General features: G+C 37.4%; 2 protein-coding genes across 3 annotated transcripts; one reads left to right on the forward strand and one right to left on the reverse strand.

Annotated features, from left to right (window-relative positions):
• The first annotated feature begins 441 nt into the window (after positions 1 to 441).
• Positions 442 to 3,782, forward strand: zpd (zona pellucida glycoprotein d). The gene is made up of 7 exons (XM_041269444.1): positions 442 to 449; positions 619 to 827; positions 1,111 to 1,268; positions 1,483 to 1,728; positions 2,190 to 2,352; positions 2,712 to 2,826; positions 3,432 to 3,782. Exons 2-7 carry the CDS (start codon positions 627 to 629, stop codon positions 3,575 to 3,577), a joined length of 1,029 nt encoding a protein of 342 aa, XP_041125378.1. The 5' UTR covers positions 442 to 449; positions 619 to 626; the 3' UTR covers positions 3,578 to 3,782.
• Positions 3,783 to 5,274: 1,492 nt separating this feature from the next.
• LOC121325431 (adhesion G-protein coupled receptor G5-like) lies at positions 5,275 to 17,102 on the reverse strand. 2 transcript variants are annotated; one of them, XM_041267897.1, is made up of 14 exons: positions 17,009 to 17,102; positions 15,195 to 15,299; positions 13,839 to 14,108; positions 12,856 to 13,045; positions 11,960 to 12,104; positions 11,328 to 11,462; positions 10,706 to 10,828; positions 10,157 to 10,196; positions 9,327 to 9,430; positions 8,686 to 8,804; positions 7,903 to 8,171; positions 6,922 to 7,024; positions 6,508 to 6,791; positions 5,275 to 5,601 (listed from the first exon to the last, which is right to left on the reverse strand). In XM_041267897.1, exons 2-14 carry the CDS (start codon positions 15,259 to 15,261, stop codon positions 5,444 to 5,446), a joined length of 2,007 nt encoding a protein of 668 aa, XP_041123831.1. In that variant the 5' UTR covers positions 15,262 to 15,299; positions 17,009 to 17,102; the 3' UTR covers positions 5,275 to 5,443. The 2 variants fall into 2 exon arrangements, with proteins under 2 accessions (XP_041123831.1, XP_041123832.1); XM_041267898.1 differs by lacking the exon at positions 15,195 to 15,299.
• Between the last annotated feature and the right edge of the window lie 827 nt (positions 17,103 to 17,929).

The raw sequence follows: 17,929 nt of genomic DNA on the forward strand, positions 1-17,929 counted from the left end.
ACTCGAAAAAGGCAAAAAAACGAACTGAAATCCAATTTAACACCCCCCCCCCCCCCCCACCCCCAAAAAAAGACTTCCAGCCACTCGAAAAAAAAAAAAAATGAACTGAAATCCAATTAATAAACACCCACCCCCCCAAAAAAAGCCCTAAATATGAATAACTAAAAAAACTGTACTGCGATATTCAGCATAGACCATGTAGTTGGTGGCCAGTTGTTCATGTGTTTAAAATTGTTTCCTGAAAGGCTTTGAAGACAAACTAGGCTCGTGGGGGTGTCTGTGTTAAACCCATGAGATTCTTCCTTCGCAGGTTGTGATCCCAGCTTGTGCGTCGATCCTGGTACTTGTGAACTGGACTCGGTTAGCGGCAGTTGCTCCTGTGTAGCTGGCTTCTATGGAAACGCATGGTGCATACCTGCAATATTATTGGTTGGAAAACGCATGTGACCGTAACCGACAATGTTTTGACCGCTACTCTGTTTCCATTTAAATTTAATTTGAAGTTTACGAAGGGAAAAAAAAAAAAAAATATGCTTTTTTTTTTTTTTTTTTGCCCCCCCCCCCCCCCCCCCCCCCCCCCCCCCCCCCCCCCCCCCCCCCCCCCCCCCCCCCCCCAAGAGCTGCGCATGGAGGTGATCTGTGAGAAGGACTTATTTAAAGTGATGGTGGTGAAGGAGTATTTTGAGTACAATAATATCAGTCTGAGCATGCTGCACCTGCTGAATATGAACTGCACTGCCATTGAGGAAGAGCTGGAGGGGGTACTGTACTACACAGCTGCCATGAATAATGAGAACTACACCATGTGTGGAGGGCTGACACCGCAGGTAAGCGTGATCGGCTTGCTCTGTCCCGGAACGGAGAGCTTTCGTGTTGGTGGCTAAAACTATTTGGTGAGAGGCAGTCTTCGGTAAATTATTACCGCAGAGTTGTCTGCTGAAATTGTGCTTGCAATTTTGCAATTCTAATTGGCCCCAGGTCTGAAGGGAAGATGTGTAAATCCAGTTACCATACTAAGATGTCATTTCAAAATGGAAATCATGTGATGCCTAACAGGAAACTTAAGGTAGTCAGAGTCCAGTTCCATGAATAACTAATGTTTGTGTCTAGGTTAATAAGACTCATATCATTTATGCAAATGTGCTGAGTTCTGGAGTCTGGCCAACAGAAGTTGTAGTGAGGAAACGACAGGTGGACGTGACGTTCCATTGCGTCTATCCTTATGACAGGATGGTCAGCCTCCCAATCCCCATCCGTCCTTCAAAGAGGTGAGCAAGTTTCTAGACTTGGAACACTTGCTTTTAAGATTACCTAACTGAATTAAACGGGTCTGTGCGTTCTGAAGTAGTCATGTCATTGAGCACAGCGTGCAGTATGAAGTCAAAGGGACTTTCTGGGATGCGCAACATTTACTTTGACACTGGCTTTATAGACTTGTCTGCTGCCCCATGGCTGAGGAAAGATGTGTGTTTTGTTAATCAGTGACTCGGTGATTCGAATGAACCAAAAAGAGGCCACAGTTGGGATTGACATCTACAAGGACGGCACCTACAAAGATCCTTACACCACAGTGCCCACCCTGAAGCTCCAAAGCAGTGTCTACATACAGATCGGGATCCTTGAGGATGATAGCTTCTTCCGGGTCCGTGTCATTGACTGCTGGGCGTCGCAGTCCTCTGACCCCAACGCTGGACTGGTGGGCCCCAAACAGACTCTTATCTCGGATGGGTAAGCCCCTGGGTTCGTCATGCACTGTAGAAAGTACTGGGATTGGCAAAATATGTTGGCTTTTAGTTTCACTTGAATTTGCTTTGACTTGGGTGATATGTATGCATGAAATCTGCAAAGAAGCTTGACTTTGGGTTTTTTTTTTTTTTTTTTGAAAAAAAAAAAAAACCCAGAGTCCCTATTCTGATCGTCCTGTAGTCCCCTTCGATCACCTATAAAACACTGTTAGAATTGTAACGATAGTTTAATTTACAAAGGGGGGCCCTGGAAGTGACAAATCCTTGTTCTTGCATTTTGAAATGTTAAACTAGACACTCCAAGTGCTATATAATACTTCAGTGAAACTTAGAAACAAGTTTTAGTTGGTGTCACTTACCCAAATCTGACTGCCTTAACCAATTGGGACTAAGGTTTGTGAAACCAGTTGATAAACTGTTTTGCTTTTTTGTGTGCCAACGTAGGTGCAAAGCAGATCCGACACTGAAGTTCCATAATACAAATGGAGGAGGCAGCTCTGTCCAGTTCAGCTTTGAAATGTTCAGATTTGTGGTCCATCCCTTTGAGTGGTACTTGCACTGCAGAGTGCGTCTCTGTGTACCAGCCAGCGAGGATACCTGCATAGCAGTGAGTGTAGCTCTTCTATTGCCTACTTTGCCCTATAGAGCACTAACCAGGAATGAGCTGCTGCATGGTGCTGTAGCGTGTCTTCCAGTAGAACAAGCCCATAGAGCCCCGAACGCTGCCTGTGCATGCTGCAAGTGCTTTGTGTTCTGCTCGTACAGTAAATCTGCTTGTGTGACTGTTCTACCAAGCCAGCCTGCCTCGCAGTCCTTTGTGTTGACCAGAAGTGGACAAAGTTGGCCCTTCCAGTTATTCAGGACAGAGTCTAAATCTTTGTTCCAACCATGTCCTTTTTAATTATGCAAAAGAACTAATGAAAGACCTGACTTTTTTTTAAAGTTACCCTGTGTTTATTTCACTAGATCTGCCGCACTAAGCGATGGGATCAAAGACATGTTTTGGAGAGCGAGAGCGAGGGCCAGGGAATGGTGTCATATGGTCCCATTAAAGTCAAAATGCCAGAGGACCAAAGACTCAGTAAGTGTTGCCTGCTTGTGATGTGCTGATCATGCATTGGAAAATAACTATTGATCTTAAATGTCTGAAACGAGCATTTATCCAAAGTGGTGTGCTATAAAAGTTCCCTCAAAAGGTGGGAGAATGACTAACCAGAACAGCCCTTAGCATACTTTAGTGATGGGGACGACCGTATTTCCCTCCCCGTGTTGACTAATTTTTGGGGGGGGGTTGATAAACGTGGCACCCCAAATTACCTGTTCAAAGAAGGCTGTTCTTTGCAGTAGAAATGTTTGACATGTCATAGATGCATTGGTTTCTTTTGCACATAGTTCATTATCTAACTTCTGTAATCCTGAACGAATATAGGTTGCTTTTGCCACTTTGTTCTAGTTTGTTGTAACATTTATTTTTAAACCACTTTCTCATCCATGTGCATTGGTTTTATATGTGCTCAATGTAGCAACTTTGTAAGTATGGGGTGCAAGAGTAAGAACGGCAGGCTTGAATCCTCGCCTTTCAAACGCTATTCGGTTGAATGCCTGCCTAACGTTCTCGCATATCAAGCAGTGTTAAGTTCCGGTATATTCTGTGCACTCCTGTGTATTTGTGACTTTTCTCCCCAGACCTGCTGTTGGTGGCAGCATTCCCTGCTGGTGCTGTGGTTCTTGTCATCGTGTTTCTCTTCATTCTGATTGCGATTGCTAAAGCTGCCAATAAGAGAGCATCCCAGCTGACCATGAAGATAAAGTCCTCTAGAAATGTTACATAGAGGAATGACTTTTTTTTTTTTTTTTTTTAATTGAACTCTCCTATATACTGATAGTCCTGAGACTTGTCTTTTGTAATACAGAGCAGTCAATGGGTCAGTTTTTTTTTTTTGGGGAGGGTTAAGTGACTTTGAAAAATAACAGCTTGTTGGGTTGAAGTCTCTCTTTTTTTTTTAAAAAAAAAAAAAAAAAAAAAAAAATTAAATAAAGAACCATATCAACATGAATTCTATTGCATAATTGTCACTTTACTATATAATGGGAGAAAGTTTTAGCACAACCTTGGTAGGAGAATAAGTGTGTATTTCTACCTCTTAAACCACTGTCATCTTTCACTTCCTAAAATTTAGGATCACAATTCTACAATATAAATTTGCTATTTAATGTGGATCTGCTGAATAATGTACTGTCATTGCTGAAACATCAAAATAGATTTATTTCTTAAGTCAGAGGGTAGTGTGGAGACTGTAGATGAAACCTTAGCATAGCTTTGATATATTCCTGTAATTGCCCCACATAAAATGGGCGGGGGGGGTGGAGAACAGGTTTACTGGTTTGCATTTTAAACAGACTCCTTTCCCCCTTTCTAATATTTGCATAATTTCTGCTACAAATGAGCTAAAATGAAGTGATACAAGAGTTTAATCTCTTATATCCATTTACTTCTTTATTTACATTAATTCAAATGTTGTTCCAGCTGCTGTGCAAAGTCTATCACGGTGAACACAATCATCTGCAATATATAGTCTATCATAATGAACACAAATGAGCACACTAGTTAAATTGAAAAAATTAATTTTAACTTTTTTTATATAGAGCATAAACTTCATTTTAACACAGGCTAAAAAGCTGTTTTACATATATGCATTTCACATACCAATACACCATGTACAGAAATGTTAATTTGTGAAAGTCTTCTGTACTCAAATATTAAAACTGTAATCAATTATATAAAGGGTGACTATAAACATCAGTGTACTCTTGCCACTAATAAACAATCCAGAGAAGCACAATGTTTTACAGTAGCATAGAGTGAAGGCAGAGACAGATTTACAGGCACTGTTTGACCAGGTTTTGGTGTTTCTAGTGTAGAAAACTGGTTCAAATCCAGCATAGGACACAGGTGAAATAGGATTGTCAATGCCAGCACAGCTCCATAAACAAATGCCACATTTCCATCTGCGCCTTGAAACCAGTATTTAAAACAATATATATGTATGTATATACTCATAGTGCTGCCTCTTCATATGGCATCCTTTATACAGCAAAACCAGTTATGAGGTGATGTGGAAATGATATTGCCATTTTACTAGCACGGTCTCATTATAAGGAGGATCAGCATGACCGTCTAACAGTGATTTTCCTTCAATATCATTTTGTTTTGAATACAAAAGCATACATGCAACATTGTAAACATGCAGATAAATTGCCTGTGTTTATGCAATAAACATAATAGTAACAATCTTGTTTCAGAAAACAAACTTTGCAACGATGAAAGTTTAGTAAACCTGCCACATGGATTATTAAATTGTTACAATCCAATTTTAATGACAAACAAAAACTACAGAAAAAACTACACTTTTACATTACAAGCAGAACACGCAACTGTTTTAAACTCTGTCCTTTACCAGATTTCCAGAGTGAGAAGATATAAATATTTTATATATATATATATATATATATATAAACTAGCTACAGTCCTGAAGGTTAAAGAGAATATTGCTTATTAAACACAAACTCAGAAATATTAAATGAAGTAATCCATAAGCTTCTTTATTTTATGTTTCTATGATACATTACTGTGCTGTCAATTTGCTAAGCACACTGATAGAGTTTTCTACACAGAAATACAGCACAACACGGCTCGGTTATTGGCAGGGGTTGAGTTTGACTCCTGGGTAAATGCATGTCTCCTGATTTAAGAGAGCACTTGGTTCCCTGCCTGTATTGGTTGTCTTGGTTGTCTCATGGTTATTCAGCTTCTTTGATCTTCTTGATGCGTAGATCCACATAAATATGAATAATCCTGCCACGAGAAAGCAAGACTTTAATAGCTATTTAGTAACACGAATTTTTTTTCACTTTCATTACAAGCCTCACTGCTGCTCCCCTTTATCACCTTATTTTTTTTTTTTAATTTTGGGGGGGGGGGGGGGGGTAAATGTTTTAAGTACTGCACTAAAGATTTACTTCCCCTGGTACATTTATTACATAGATTACTGGCAACATAAAATGTGTTGGTTCTATTGTTATACGAAGAAGGGGGGAGGGGGATTCAGGAGAATTGTAAAATGCAAAGGGGACCCTTCAATTAATCTAAAAGGTCACATCACTCCAGAAGACTTTGACATTACTAACAGAGTGGTGTATGTGAGTCTCTTTTTGTCTTGTACTGTAAGTAAAATCCCAGGTTTGTTGGTGTCAAATACGTGTTTTAATATTGATACAGTGGTGGTATTTAAAACTGTACTGAAAAGCACACTAACAAAAGGCACGCATTGCTCACTGCTGCCCTTTAGAAGAATCAAACTGGCACAACCACCATCCTTCATACTCTTGCATATGCTTATAAAAGCTTATAATTTAGCAGTTTCTCCATGGCTATACTATGCATTTATCAATCAATCAATCAATCCAAAAAAAAAAAAATGATATAGCGTCTTTCATGGCAACGCCATCTCAAATCACGGCAAAATAAAAACAAAGGAAAAAGGGTTGTAAAACAAGGCCGAACCATGTTTATCGTAGTTTGTCATGGTTGCCATGTGTCTATTTGAATATTCTTTACCTATGTTTCACAATGCTTTCCCTGTGCTTTATAATCACTATAAGTGGTTAAGCTTGAGGTGGGCATGATGGGCAGGATTGCATGTAGCCCCTGCCCTGTTGCACATGATCACATGAGATGTTTGTAGACATGACAAGCGCTTACCCTGCAGGGAGTTGAAGATGCTGAAGAGGTATAGGACGGGAATGGTGAAAATCCCAAATCCAAGGAAAGCCAGCCCCCAGGTTGTCCCCAACAAGCAGAACATCCCAAACACGGTGAAGACGTCTTTCCAGGCGGCTCTTCTGTTCGGGAGTGGGCTTCCAAACCTCCGCAGCTGAGCGATCTTTGCTGCCACCGTGATGAGTATGCCCGTGTTGAACAGAAATATGATTGCAAAATAGCAGAGATTTAAAGCATAGAAAAAGGTGTGGTTGGTTATCCAGCATCTGATAAAAAAAAAAAATGTGAAAGATACACCTTTCCTTCATATATAATAAAGATGGTTAATTTCACAAGTGTCAATATCAGCAATGTAGATGAATTGCACTGAGCTAACAAAAAAAACCAGCCACTTACATTTTACTGTCTGGGTTGGTTGAGTTGTGGACTGTCACTCTGATAGACCCGTAGAAGTCGTTTCTGACACAAACGCTTATCCCAATAATTATGAATGGTATTCCTGCAATTGGACAGTAACCATGAGATTAGTTTTTAACAGATAACTGAGAGGTATTGGGCAAAGCAAAGAGACTAATTTAGGAGCTCCTGCAACATGCACCTTAGTTGTATTTTTTATTTGCCAGATCTGTAACATACAAGTTTGAGTTCTGCTTTACAAAAAGGTGACTTTGTTAATATGGCCATAGTCTATTCAGTTAACTATGTTAAATTATGGCGTTCCACTTGATCTCATAAGAAAATATCAGGCACCAATATTCCGATGTTACGCCTGTGAAATGCTATTATAATTCAAAATAATTTCCATCCATTGATTTGTGTGCTTACGCTTTTGTTTTTTGCTTCTCATATTTTACTAATACAAAAAGTGTTGAAAGATCTCAATAACTGTTCTGTTAACAACGCTGCAGAGTAAATAACTTTTTATTTGTGCTGGGTATCATTTTAGAATCTGTCCTGCATTCACTGAAATCCAGCAACAGAATGATATGTGAGGTTGGCTGCAATCAATCCATGGTTAGCCTTTCAGTTAGGGGTACCCTGCATTTACTCGTATTTATTAGTATTACTGATTGAGAATAAGCCTCTGTCTATTATAAATAAAGCATATATATCTATAATTGTTATTATTATTTGTTTGTTGTTTTCAGTGCACAAGACTGGGAAGGTGCTTAGCAAAGTGTAATAAATCACAGTGAAAGAATGGTAAAGCATATCAAGCATAAAAAAACATTACAAACCATGGCAAACTATGGTAAATGAATCACAATATAATCATGGGAAAAGCATGGGAAATATTGCAAAATCACTGTGCAAGGGAACACGCATGTTTATTTAGCCAAACAGTCGTGCTGTAATTCAAGTCATCTGTACTCTTACCCCAGCCCAAGAGTGATAACTTGGCGATGTAGTGGCGGATGTAGGTGTTAAAGACCTTGATCATGAGGAGGTACAGATGAATGGCCTCGACGGCCATCCAGCTGAAGCAGCAGAGGAGGAAGTAATGCATGAGGATGGCAATGGCTTTGCAGAAAACGTCTTGGTTCATGTTGGCCAGCCACTCGTTGAGCAGGAAGCTCATGTTGAGCAGGTAGAGGGCAGCGCTCAGGCACACGTGGATTGTGGTCGAATGATCCTGCTTGTGGTTCCTAGCAAAAAAAAAATTTCATTAAAGCAGCTTCTAGCCAAAAAAAAATATAGTTTCTTGACTGATGTTATCTCCTTAATTGGAGAACTAAAAAAAAATAAACGTGGAACTTATAAGAACATTCAAAGTCACTCATAAAAGTTTATGATGATATTTTTGCAGTTTTCCCATGCATTTCCCATGGTTATACTGTGTATTTACCATAGTTTACCCTGGATTTCCATATTTATTAGTGTGCTTTACCATACATCATTGGTCTTTTACAAATGCTTTCACCATGCTTTACTATACTTTGCTATGCTTTCACCACGCTTTACTATACTTTGCTATGCTTTCACCATGTTTTACTATACTTTGCTATGCTTTAACCATGCTTTACTACACTTTGCTATGCTTTTACTATGCTTTACTACACTTTGCTGTGCTTTTAATGTGGTAAACTTGTAACAGGAGAAGTTGGAGTTTGTGTAAAATGAGAGCAATAACAAGTGAAAAGGAACTAACTGAATACCCACCTGATTATAAAGTACATGAGCACAGAGATTGCTGTAAAAGCTGCAGAGAGTCCACTGCCAATGTATGAAATAACTGACAGTATTTCCCAGTTCTTCAAATCTATGCCATTTATTGGCACCTGTGAAATACGATGCAGGGTACATATTCATTTAGATATTATTTAGATTGTGCTGCCAGGCTAAAATGCCATGGCCCCTCTTCCAAGCAAACTAAAGCAAGTAGACAAACACAGAAGAAGCCATTACCTGAAACCTCAGTCTAGTGTGATCTTTAGACATTATTATTGAACAAACTGCAGAATAAACTGCAACCAATAATCAAACAAGGATTTTGAAAAGGAAAAAAAAACTGAACTTGAAGCGCTAGAACACTATGATCAATGGGGGCCCAGTCTGACATATTTTATTATTAACTGTATATTTACAAAACCTTATGGTTAATTAAACACAATCATTTTCATGACTTTTTTTCAGGGATCTGGAAAGACGATTTATTAGTTTATCAAACTGAACTTTAATAACTTTAATAACAAAAAAAACCACTTAAAACACTCTAAAGTTTTGTCAGTATTTTCCTTTGTGAATATCTGGGTAAAACAGAAGCAGAAAAAGACTCAAAGATCAAACTGAGCACGCAGTACCATGAGCACAGCAAAGGCAGTCATGTGGTTGCAGCTACAGACTGTTATTGCTTCTGTTTCACTGGTCTTTTGGCATCCCTTGTCACTCCACTGTGGACTATCCGCTGCATAAAGAAACAAAACAGAATCAAGGGCTTTACTTTTGTTTTAAAACTAGACAATCAACTAGAAACCAACATTCGGAATAGCTGTACCCCCTTATTTTTTGGTAACAAAGTTATCTTTCTTTGCATATAAGTCTATATCCATGCATTTTCAACTAAGGACACTTTCCCGAACCCTAACCCTAACATTAATCCTGACCCTGACCCTGACCTTGGCCCTAACCTTAACACTAACCCTAACCTTGTGCCATCCAGTATCACCTACAATAATGCATGAGAACAAAAAAACATTGCTCCCATTTACCAGCATTACACATGCTAAATATACATTAAAATAGGAGAAATGACAAACATGCATGTAGGGGGGAACCAATATTCATTTACACCAGCAAACCACGCTTTACTTTAACCAGTGCCCTACTCTCATTTTAAGAGATGCAGCCCCAAGCTGGCCTCTTCAGGTTACCTTTCGGAACACTGACCAATGACAGACTACTTCATTGTGCTTTTTGCAGTTTTTCCATATGCTTTTCCCCTGGTTATGCATTTATCATAGCTTACCCTGGTTTGCCATGCTTATGGATATGGTTTAACATGCCTTGTTATTCTTTAAAATGCTTACCTATGCCTTACCATGCTTTCACTATGCTTTAGTACACTTTGCAATGCTTTTACTATGGGAAACTTTTGTAAGGATGTGTTATAAAAAAGAAACATTAAATGTACCTGTTGTTTCATCATAAAACAAGCACTCTGTTTTATGGTTCTGAAAATGGGGGGAAAGGGAAGAGAAAGGGAGAATTGAGACAACTGAATTGAACAAGCAGAACAAAGAAGCACACTAAACACACACGTGTGCGCGCACGCACACACGCACACACGCACACGCACACGCGCACACGCACACACACTCATGTTTGCTGTTCCTATATTTGTAGGGACTTCTCATTGACTTTCACTATATTTTTATTTACTATTTGTAACTCCAGTCAGACAAAATTCCACACAGGGTGAAAGTTGACAACAAAAATATTTTAGCACTTTTGTTTTTTAAAATGCATATTTAGTTCTTAAAAAGGTGTTTTGCAAAGTGGGGACGTCCCCACAACATAATTTTTCAGGAGTTGCTATCTTTGAGGAGACATCTTCTCAAATTTTGTCCACACATTGATAGTAATACTAATAGGGTAGGTTTTGTCAGTTTTCATCCAAGTGGGGGCTGTTTTTCATCAGCAAGCGCTATAAACGAGCCCCCCCCCCCACACACACACTTACCTTTGAAATATTATAGAGTGGGAAATACATTTTAACTGGAGTTGTCAAGTTTGAGATGCTGCTCTGGGGCTGAATGACTGCAATATTAATCACCAGACTTACAACCGTCATGTTCTCTTGAGTCTGTGGAAAAAGGAAAAGTCGAGAGAGATTTCAGTTGTCTCGACAAACACAGACAAAATTATTCCTATAGCAACAGGCTCAGTCTTTCACAATAGCTAGACTGTGTGCCTCCCAAAGGTAAAATTGAGAAGGAGAGGGGAAAGTGCCTTAATTAGGAACTTATTGCCTTATTCTAGTGGAGAAGATTCTTTGGTCAAAATTTTTAAATCAAGATTTAAAGACTTTTTATAGCTTAGTCTTCTTAACCTGACTTGCAAATATAATTGTTTTTAATTCATTTTATTTGTTTATTTTTGTAATCTTGTGTTTAATCATTCTTTTTAATTTCCTGTTTTCTTTAATTGATTTAGATTGTATTATTATTATTATTATTATTATTATTATTATTATTATTATTACTTTGTAATTGTACTACTTTTTGGTATATAAATAAATTGAATTGAAGTTGAAATTGAAATCAAACAGATCCATCTATTTCTGCACACGAAGCACGTCTTACCTCAAACTGGGTGGATGAATTGTAAAGTATGACAGTGACCCTTCTGTACCCATCATCCATCTGCTGGCCCTTGAGTATTGCTTCGGTCGGCAGGGTTATTTTTGGTGTGAAGTTCCTCTGCTCCTCAGAGGAAAACTGGGTACAATAAGAATGGAGCTAAAATAAGCAAGTGTTATTGTACAGTGAAAGAGCTAGCTGACAGTAAAGTATCCTCAACTCAGTCTCTCCTCTATAAGAGAAGAGCAGCTTGCATGCTGTCAAGTCTCTTGAACAAAAAGAGGCATCCTGGACCATATGTTAACTTGTTATACATTGTAGACACAGATCTAATTGTACTCATATTTAGGTTAAGTGTTATACTAGTATATATTGGTAATATATTGATTTTATATCCCCTTCAAATGTGTACTTTCTAGAAATATATAGTCTGTGTGATCTCTATATAGAGTTTGAAAAGTTTCCCTGCCATCTTTGAATAAAACATATATGCATTATAAAACAGACACATAGCTAGGAAACATAACAATGTACAATTGTGCACCCAGGTAACTCAGGGCCTATTTTAATTGTAGAGTGTTTATATACACTGTAACAGCAGGGTTCATCCAATATGCATTTCTTAAAGGGTTTACCATTGGCACAGGAATTTCCATTTCCCCTTCTTCAGAAACATTTATTTTATTCACAGACAATATTATTATATCATTAAAGTTGTAGTCTTTTCTGGTGCCTTCAAATTTTTCATCAGATAAATGCTGTAAATTAGAGGTTTGCAGTCTGTAAGAGAAAATAAAAACAGGAGAGGATTAAGCCTGTTAAAAATTGTCTACTTTTCCCATTGACAAACATTAAAAAATCTATACAATTTATTCAGGTGTTGTTGTGCGTAGGTTTGTATTGAAACATAAGAAGAATATAAAATAAACTCCTTTTTAATTTTGTTAAAGGTTTCATATTGTTTATTAGATTATCTATGATATAAAAAACACTAGCTTTCCACATCTCAAAAGTCTCTTCTCCAGGTGTAAGTGAACATTTAAACAGGTGTTATATTACATATATTGTTTACATTTTTGCTAACAACAAAAAAAACACCTTTTCTTTGAATTTTCACTTACTCCAAAAGAGTCTTTTAGTGATTTCACATCATAGTTAATCTAATAAACAGTATCAGATCTTCAAATCTGTTATCACTATAACATTGATCAGCACATAAAAACTGATCTATTTTAACATTATACTTATTGATTGAGTGCTTGAATTAATGGACCAAATACCACCCCTATCAAATTCAAACAATTGCCAGCGAGCTAGCAAGAGTCAGGCTTTGGCAACACATGTGCTGGTTCCTTGATTAAAAAGATCAGTGTTTCTTTTGTACTGTAGAGTCAGTGTGACCAGCTGACCAGACTGTACCACTCTGCACAGGACAGAGCAGCGATGGTCATTACTGGAACTTTCAACTGGGATTCCTCTGAAATGAAGAAAATGAAAGGGAAGAATCGCCCAGTTGATGCTTTTAACTTACTGGGTATATTTGTACATCAATTGACAGTGTTCTAACTGTCCTGGGCATTCTTTTTCTATGCTTGTCAGTTCCCATAATCTAGTCGCTGGATCTCCTGATTCGTTCTCCAGATTTTCAAGCTTGTTGTCAATGTGGTTACACTCGCATAATGTTATCTCACATGAAGAGGAGGCAAACACGCTACAAGACACTAACCAAGGAAGGACAGTCAGACAGCAATCAAAAATACAAATATTTAATTCAGTAAAATCGGACAGACAAAGGGACACAAAAGCATTGTATAATGACTCTGCAATCCCAGATGTTGTTGTTGTTGTTCTGTAGATCAAACCAGTAGCCCTGTACAGTATACAGCCATTAGCTTTAATTGTGATCAGCCACTTACACTAACCTACAATGGAGCATGCAAATAACATTAACCAAACTGTCAATATGTTGTTAATTATACAATTAATATACTAGTAATGATGCAGTTATATTGTAATCAGAAATAGTAATACTGAATGAAAATAACTATTTGAATTCAAATTCCTTTTAAAAATCAATACCCAATCCAATTTCCTTCAAAGGAAGAGACACCCTAATTGTCGTGATTGTTCAACTGCTTTCATTTGAAGCCAGTTTAATTGAGAAACAGGGACTTCGATTGAAGTCATTTGTTGCCACGGGGAGAATACAGCTAATTGCAATGTTGATCAGTGATGTGTTGGAACTGATTACAAGGGAATGGGAATTGGAATTGGGAATTGATTTGAAAAAGGAATTGGAATTGAAAAGCAGGAATTGACCTCAATGCTGGTGCTAACTGTAAACAAATAACACTATCTTTGATAGAAAAGATGCATTACTGTAACTCCAAAGACACAGGCATCCATACAGCAGCAGAATGAACCATGCTCCTATGTTGTAGCTGCACTGTACATACAACCCACCAGCAGAGGTCAGAAGCATACCGCGGGAAACAAAAAAAGTGCAATGCTTACAGGATGCAAGAGACAAGTTGAATTTCAAACTGAATCCTGAAAATTCAAATGAGGTTTCCATGTCTGTAATATTATAAATAAAAGTTTTATTATGTAACTGAGTGCAATTTATATAGCAGCTATAATCTCCATAGGTGCACACTGGGGGGTCATTCCTTAACACATTGTCAAACACCTCTATGCTAGAGCCGTTCCAGATTGCTTGCAACTTTGTTCCATTTTGTTTCCCATGTATACTTATGGTGAGATTAATGAGGCCGTTCTTCTGCTCTGTAAAAAGAAAAAAGAGGCAAATTGGTTGTTTCAGTAAAACAAAAAAAAACCCACTACAATATGTTTATTGGCATTAATCTATTAGTGACGCTTTTAGGGTGCATATGTGCCATGCTGTTATTAATGAGTAATGCATGCTTAACACATGCCTTATGAATGCTTAGCTGATCCTGAAAACTTCCTGCCATGTTATTCATGCATTATAGAGGGTGTTCTTAACTTCCTGCCATGTTATTCATGTATTATAGAGGGTGTTCTTAACTTCCTGCCATGTTATTCATGCATTATAGAGGGTGTTCTTAACTTCCTGCCATGTTATTCATGCATTATAGAGGGTGTTCTTAACTTCCTGCCATGTTATTCATGTATTATAGAGGGTGTTCTTAACTTCCTGCCATGTTATTCATGCATTATAGAGGGTGTTCTTAACTTCCTGCCATGTTATTCATGCATTATAGAGGGTGTTCTTAATTCCTTGCTGCAATGACTATGTTGCTATAGCCTGTCACAGTTATTAGAACTGGCCCTGTAAAGAATACTATGTGTGCATTACAATTACAAAGCTACAAATAGCTTTGTTGTTTTGTTTTTTTTTCTCCAGATAGCTGTATTATATATATATACATTCCTGAGGAGTGACTTAAACATTTCACCAAACAGTTTGATGTGTGATTGTTATGAATGAAAACCAGTGCCATGGTTTTGTCTATCCGATAATTCAATGTGCTCAGGCTACTTCTTAAACGATACGGATTACCTGTCATGATAACAGTATCATTCAGTATCATGTACTATAAGTTACATGGACGTATTGTTCTCTTAATATGGGGCGACTACTGCAGTAACTTACATGGGTATCAATCTGCTTGTGTTTCACCAGTTAAAATGTACCACATTTGTGATTGTATTTGACTAAAGATATTTAATGGTGTTTATGCATAGTGGGGAAATATATTACATTATTACCTAAATATGAAATATGAAACCCATATATTAACATATTTGTTTTTCAAACCTTCAGTTTTGTATCATTGTTATTTTCCTATCAGATAAAAAAAGAAAGTGGAACAATATTTACAATACCTGTGCATTTCACTAAACTGAATGCAAGGAGATAAATAGACAGCTTCATTAGAATCATGCAAAGCATTGTGTGTTACTCATGTACACTTCCATAAAAATGTGATTCTGCAAAAAAAAGAAATAAGTAATATATATATATATATATATATATATATACACACACACACACACACACACACACACACAAAAAGAACACACACAAAAGAAATGCAGATGAAATCAAAGAAATGAAGACATCAAAAGAGAATTTATGCAAAACTATATTAACTCTGTTAATATTACATTATTTATTTTCAAGATATTCATTACCTAACCCTAAAGATACTCTGCAATAATGAGCAGTCAAAGCTGGTCAGTGTCGAGAGTAGCACACCCAGATGCAGTTCAGGGCTTTTGCACACTTTCATTTACAAAGAAAACAAAACTTGGGAACAAAACAAAGTTTAAATAAAACAGCACCCAAGCCCAGCTGACACAATGCATGCTTTCTTTGTTTCTTACTGTTTTGGCTTGGTAGCACCGGCCCTGAACACTTTCCCTCCCTCTCTCTCTCTCGCTCCAGTCACTCACCACACAAACATGCTTGTTTCTTTTTCATAAGGAGTGACAATTCAATTACCACCTGGCCACATTCCACACTTTTCAATAACCTTGTATAAAGACCACCTCACAATTTAGGCCATTTTTTTCACAGTCTCAGTTTACTCCTTCAATATTAAGGACATGCATGCCAGCATCAGCAACCCCAGACATGTCAAACCTCTTGTTAAAAGACCAACATGTTCTAAACACGCACTCCAAAAACATTCGGACATGATGTAACTCATTTGATTTAGATTAAACTAAAACAGGTAATTAGACTAGTTTGCATTAAAGAGTTCAATAAAAACCATCTACGGCTAGTTTCACAAATCCTGATTAGCACTAATGTTGGTCTACCTAATGTTAATTTAGGTACGTTCTTCTACGATTATTGATTACGATTACCAGCCTCTAGAATAGTTCAATAAAATGTTAAAAAGTCACATAAATTGGCTAAACCAAGAGCTTTAAAAAAAAAAAAGAAATTAAAAATCTATATAATATTTTTTTCCTCAATCCTGGACTGGACCTAACAGCAAAAAAAGCCCTATAGAGCACCATATACATTAACCCTTTCACTCTTGGCCAGACCTTTAAGGTCCTGCCTTATTTTAGTGGCATATGTTAACATAAGCTGTCGGAAATCACATTGGAACTTCACTGGACTCCTAGGTCCTAGTCTAAGGTAGTACATAAATATTTGTAAAGATTTTTTTTTTTTTTCTGTTCTCATGTAGAATCAATAAAAGAGTTTCTTCTCCAGCTTGACAGAAAATTCAGGAGTGAAACGATTACAAATATACCCACAAACACTTTCTGATCCTATATTGTAGGATGTATGTATACAATAATACTTCCAGGACGTTACAAAGTATTAACATTGTACTTAATTAGTTAACTGACCAATTATAAAAGAAAATCTATTACACATGAAGCTAACTTTCTGTGTATCTCATATCTTATTACCTTTTTTTTTTTACTTTCTAACATTTCACATTTTAATTGATATTTCAACTCTTCTGACAAATGATCACGAGAATGGGGTGAGGAAAGAACTACATCCCCATTGGGTTTGATTCATTTACGGGCTTCATTTTATAGAACAATTTACATTTTGCAAGTGCTGCTCCTCCAAAACAAGTAACAGGCAATATGGTTTTATTTCATTTCATTTCATTTGAAGTCAACTCTAGCATGACATGTAAAATGCTTAACCCTAACCTGCATCTTACCTATTTTCTGGGCTGGCTCCAGCGTTAATGACAGTGTCCACATGCACCGAAACCTGCTCAGTGTTAGCTCCAAGATCACTGTCCAGCGTCTTATCAGAACCGTAAACAGCAGACTGAGCCTCAGTATGAACCACACCAGGTGTACAATTATCTATTGTTCTTGATGTTCCTCATCTATCCATGACTTTGTATACTGATAAACTATATGCAAACTTGGGAAGAGGGCAGGAAAGTTAATGTTATCCCACAGAACAAACATTACTGTCACATTTGTTCGTTTCATGCAAACCTGCAAGCACAAACTGCCCTTGATGTTTCTGATAAAGACTGTCTCGTTGACAGTACAGTGGAACGGAACAAAGCAAAGGCCTGCTTGACTGTGTTTCAGGCTGTTAGCTCTGCAGCGTACCTTATCAAAATACCATTCGAATGGAATTGTGGTTAATACGTTTGCACAATGCAAACAAAAGGGTTTGGAAAAGAGAATTTATTTTCGGTAAAGCAAATTTAAAAATGAACTAACAGGCATTCAGTTGGTCAAGAGTCACAAAAATCAAACTATCCAGGAGGCTAGATTTGAGTATTCTTAGTCCTTTGTGTATAATATCCCCTTCAGTAACTGTGTGTATAATTGGACCATGTTAACTTTCCTATCTATGTAAATATTTTACAATGCATAGTGTTTTTTTGTTTTGTTTGGGTTTTTTTTTTTTTTGTTTGTTTGTTTTTAAGTTTTGGCCGGGCAACTTCTCAAACTCCATAGCGCTCACACAAACAAACTTGGCACTCTGATGCAAGTAACTACTATAAGAGAACTGTGTGAGTTTAAAACAAAAAGGATACGGTGGCTCTCACAAGCAAATAAACAAAAATCAGTCATTGTGCAAAAACAAAGACATACATACACATTCGTTACTTTGG

The sequence above is a fragment of the Polyodon spathula genome, chromosome 13, assembly GCF_017654505.1.
Source record: "Polyodon spathula isolate WHYD16114869_AA chromosome 13, ASM1765450v1, whole genome shotgun sequence".
Taxonomy (NCBI): domain Eukaryota; kingdom Metazoa; phylum Chordata; class Actinopteri; order Acipenseriformes; family Polyodontidae; genus Polyodon; species Polyodon spathula.

What these genes read in the sequence shown, in the direction of transcription:
- zpd (XM_041269444.1), top strand. Translation starts at nt 627, where the DNA reads ATGGAGGTGATCTGTGAGAAGGACTTATTTAAAGTGATGGTGGTGAAG. An exon ending in GCGAGGATACCTGCATAGCA is followed by an intron (nt 2,353 to 2,711) that starts GTGAGTGTAGCT and finishes TTATTTCACTAG; the next exon opens with ATCTGCCGCACTAAGCGATG. An exon ending in GCCAGAGGACCAAAGACTCA is followed by an intron (nt 2,827 to 3,431) that starts GTAAGTGTTGCC and finishes TTTTCTCCCCAG; the next exon opens with ACCTGCTGTTGGTGGCAGCA.
- LOC121325431 (XM_041267897.1), bottom strand. Translation starts at nt 15,261, where the DNA reads ATGCTTTGCATGATTCTAATGAAGCTGTCTATTTATCTCCTTGCATTC. An exon ending in TGGAAATTCCTGTGCCAATG is followed by an intron (nt 11,463 to 11,959) that starts GTAAACCCTTTA and finishes TATTGTACCCAG; the next exon opens with TTTTCCTCTGAGGAGCAGAG. An exon ending in CTGCCTTTGCTGTGCTCATG is followed by an intron (nt 8,805 to 9,326) that starts GTACTGCGTGCT and finishes CGTATTTCACAG; the next exon opens with GTGCCAATAAATGGCATAGA.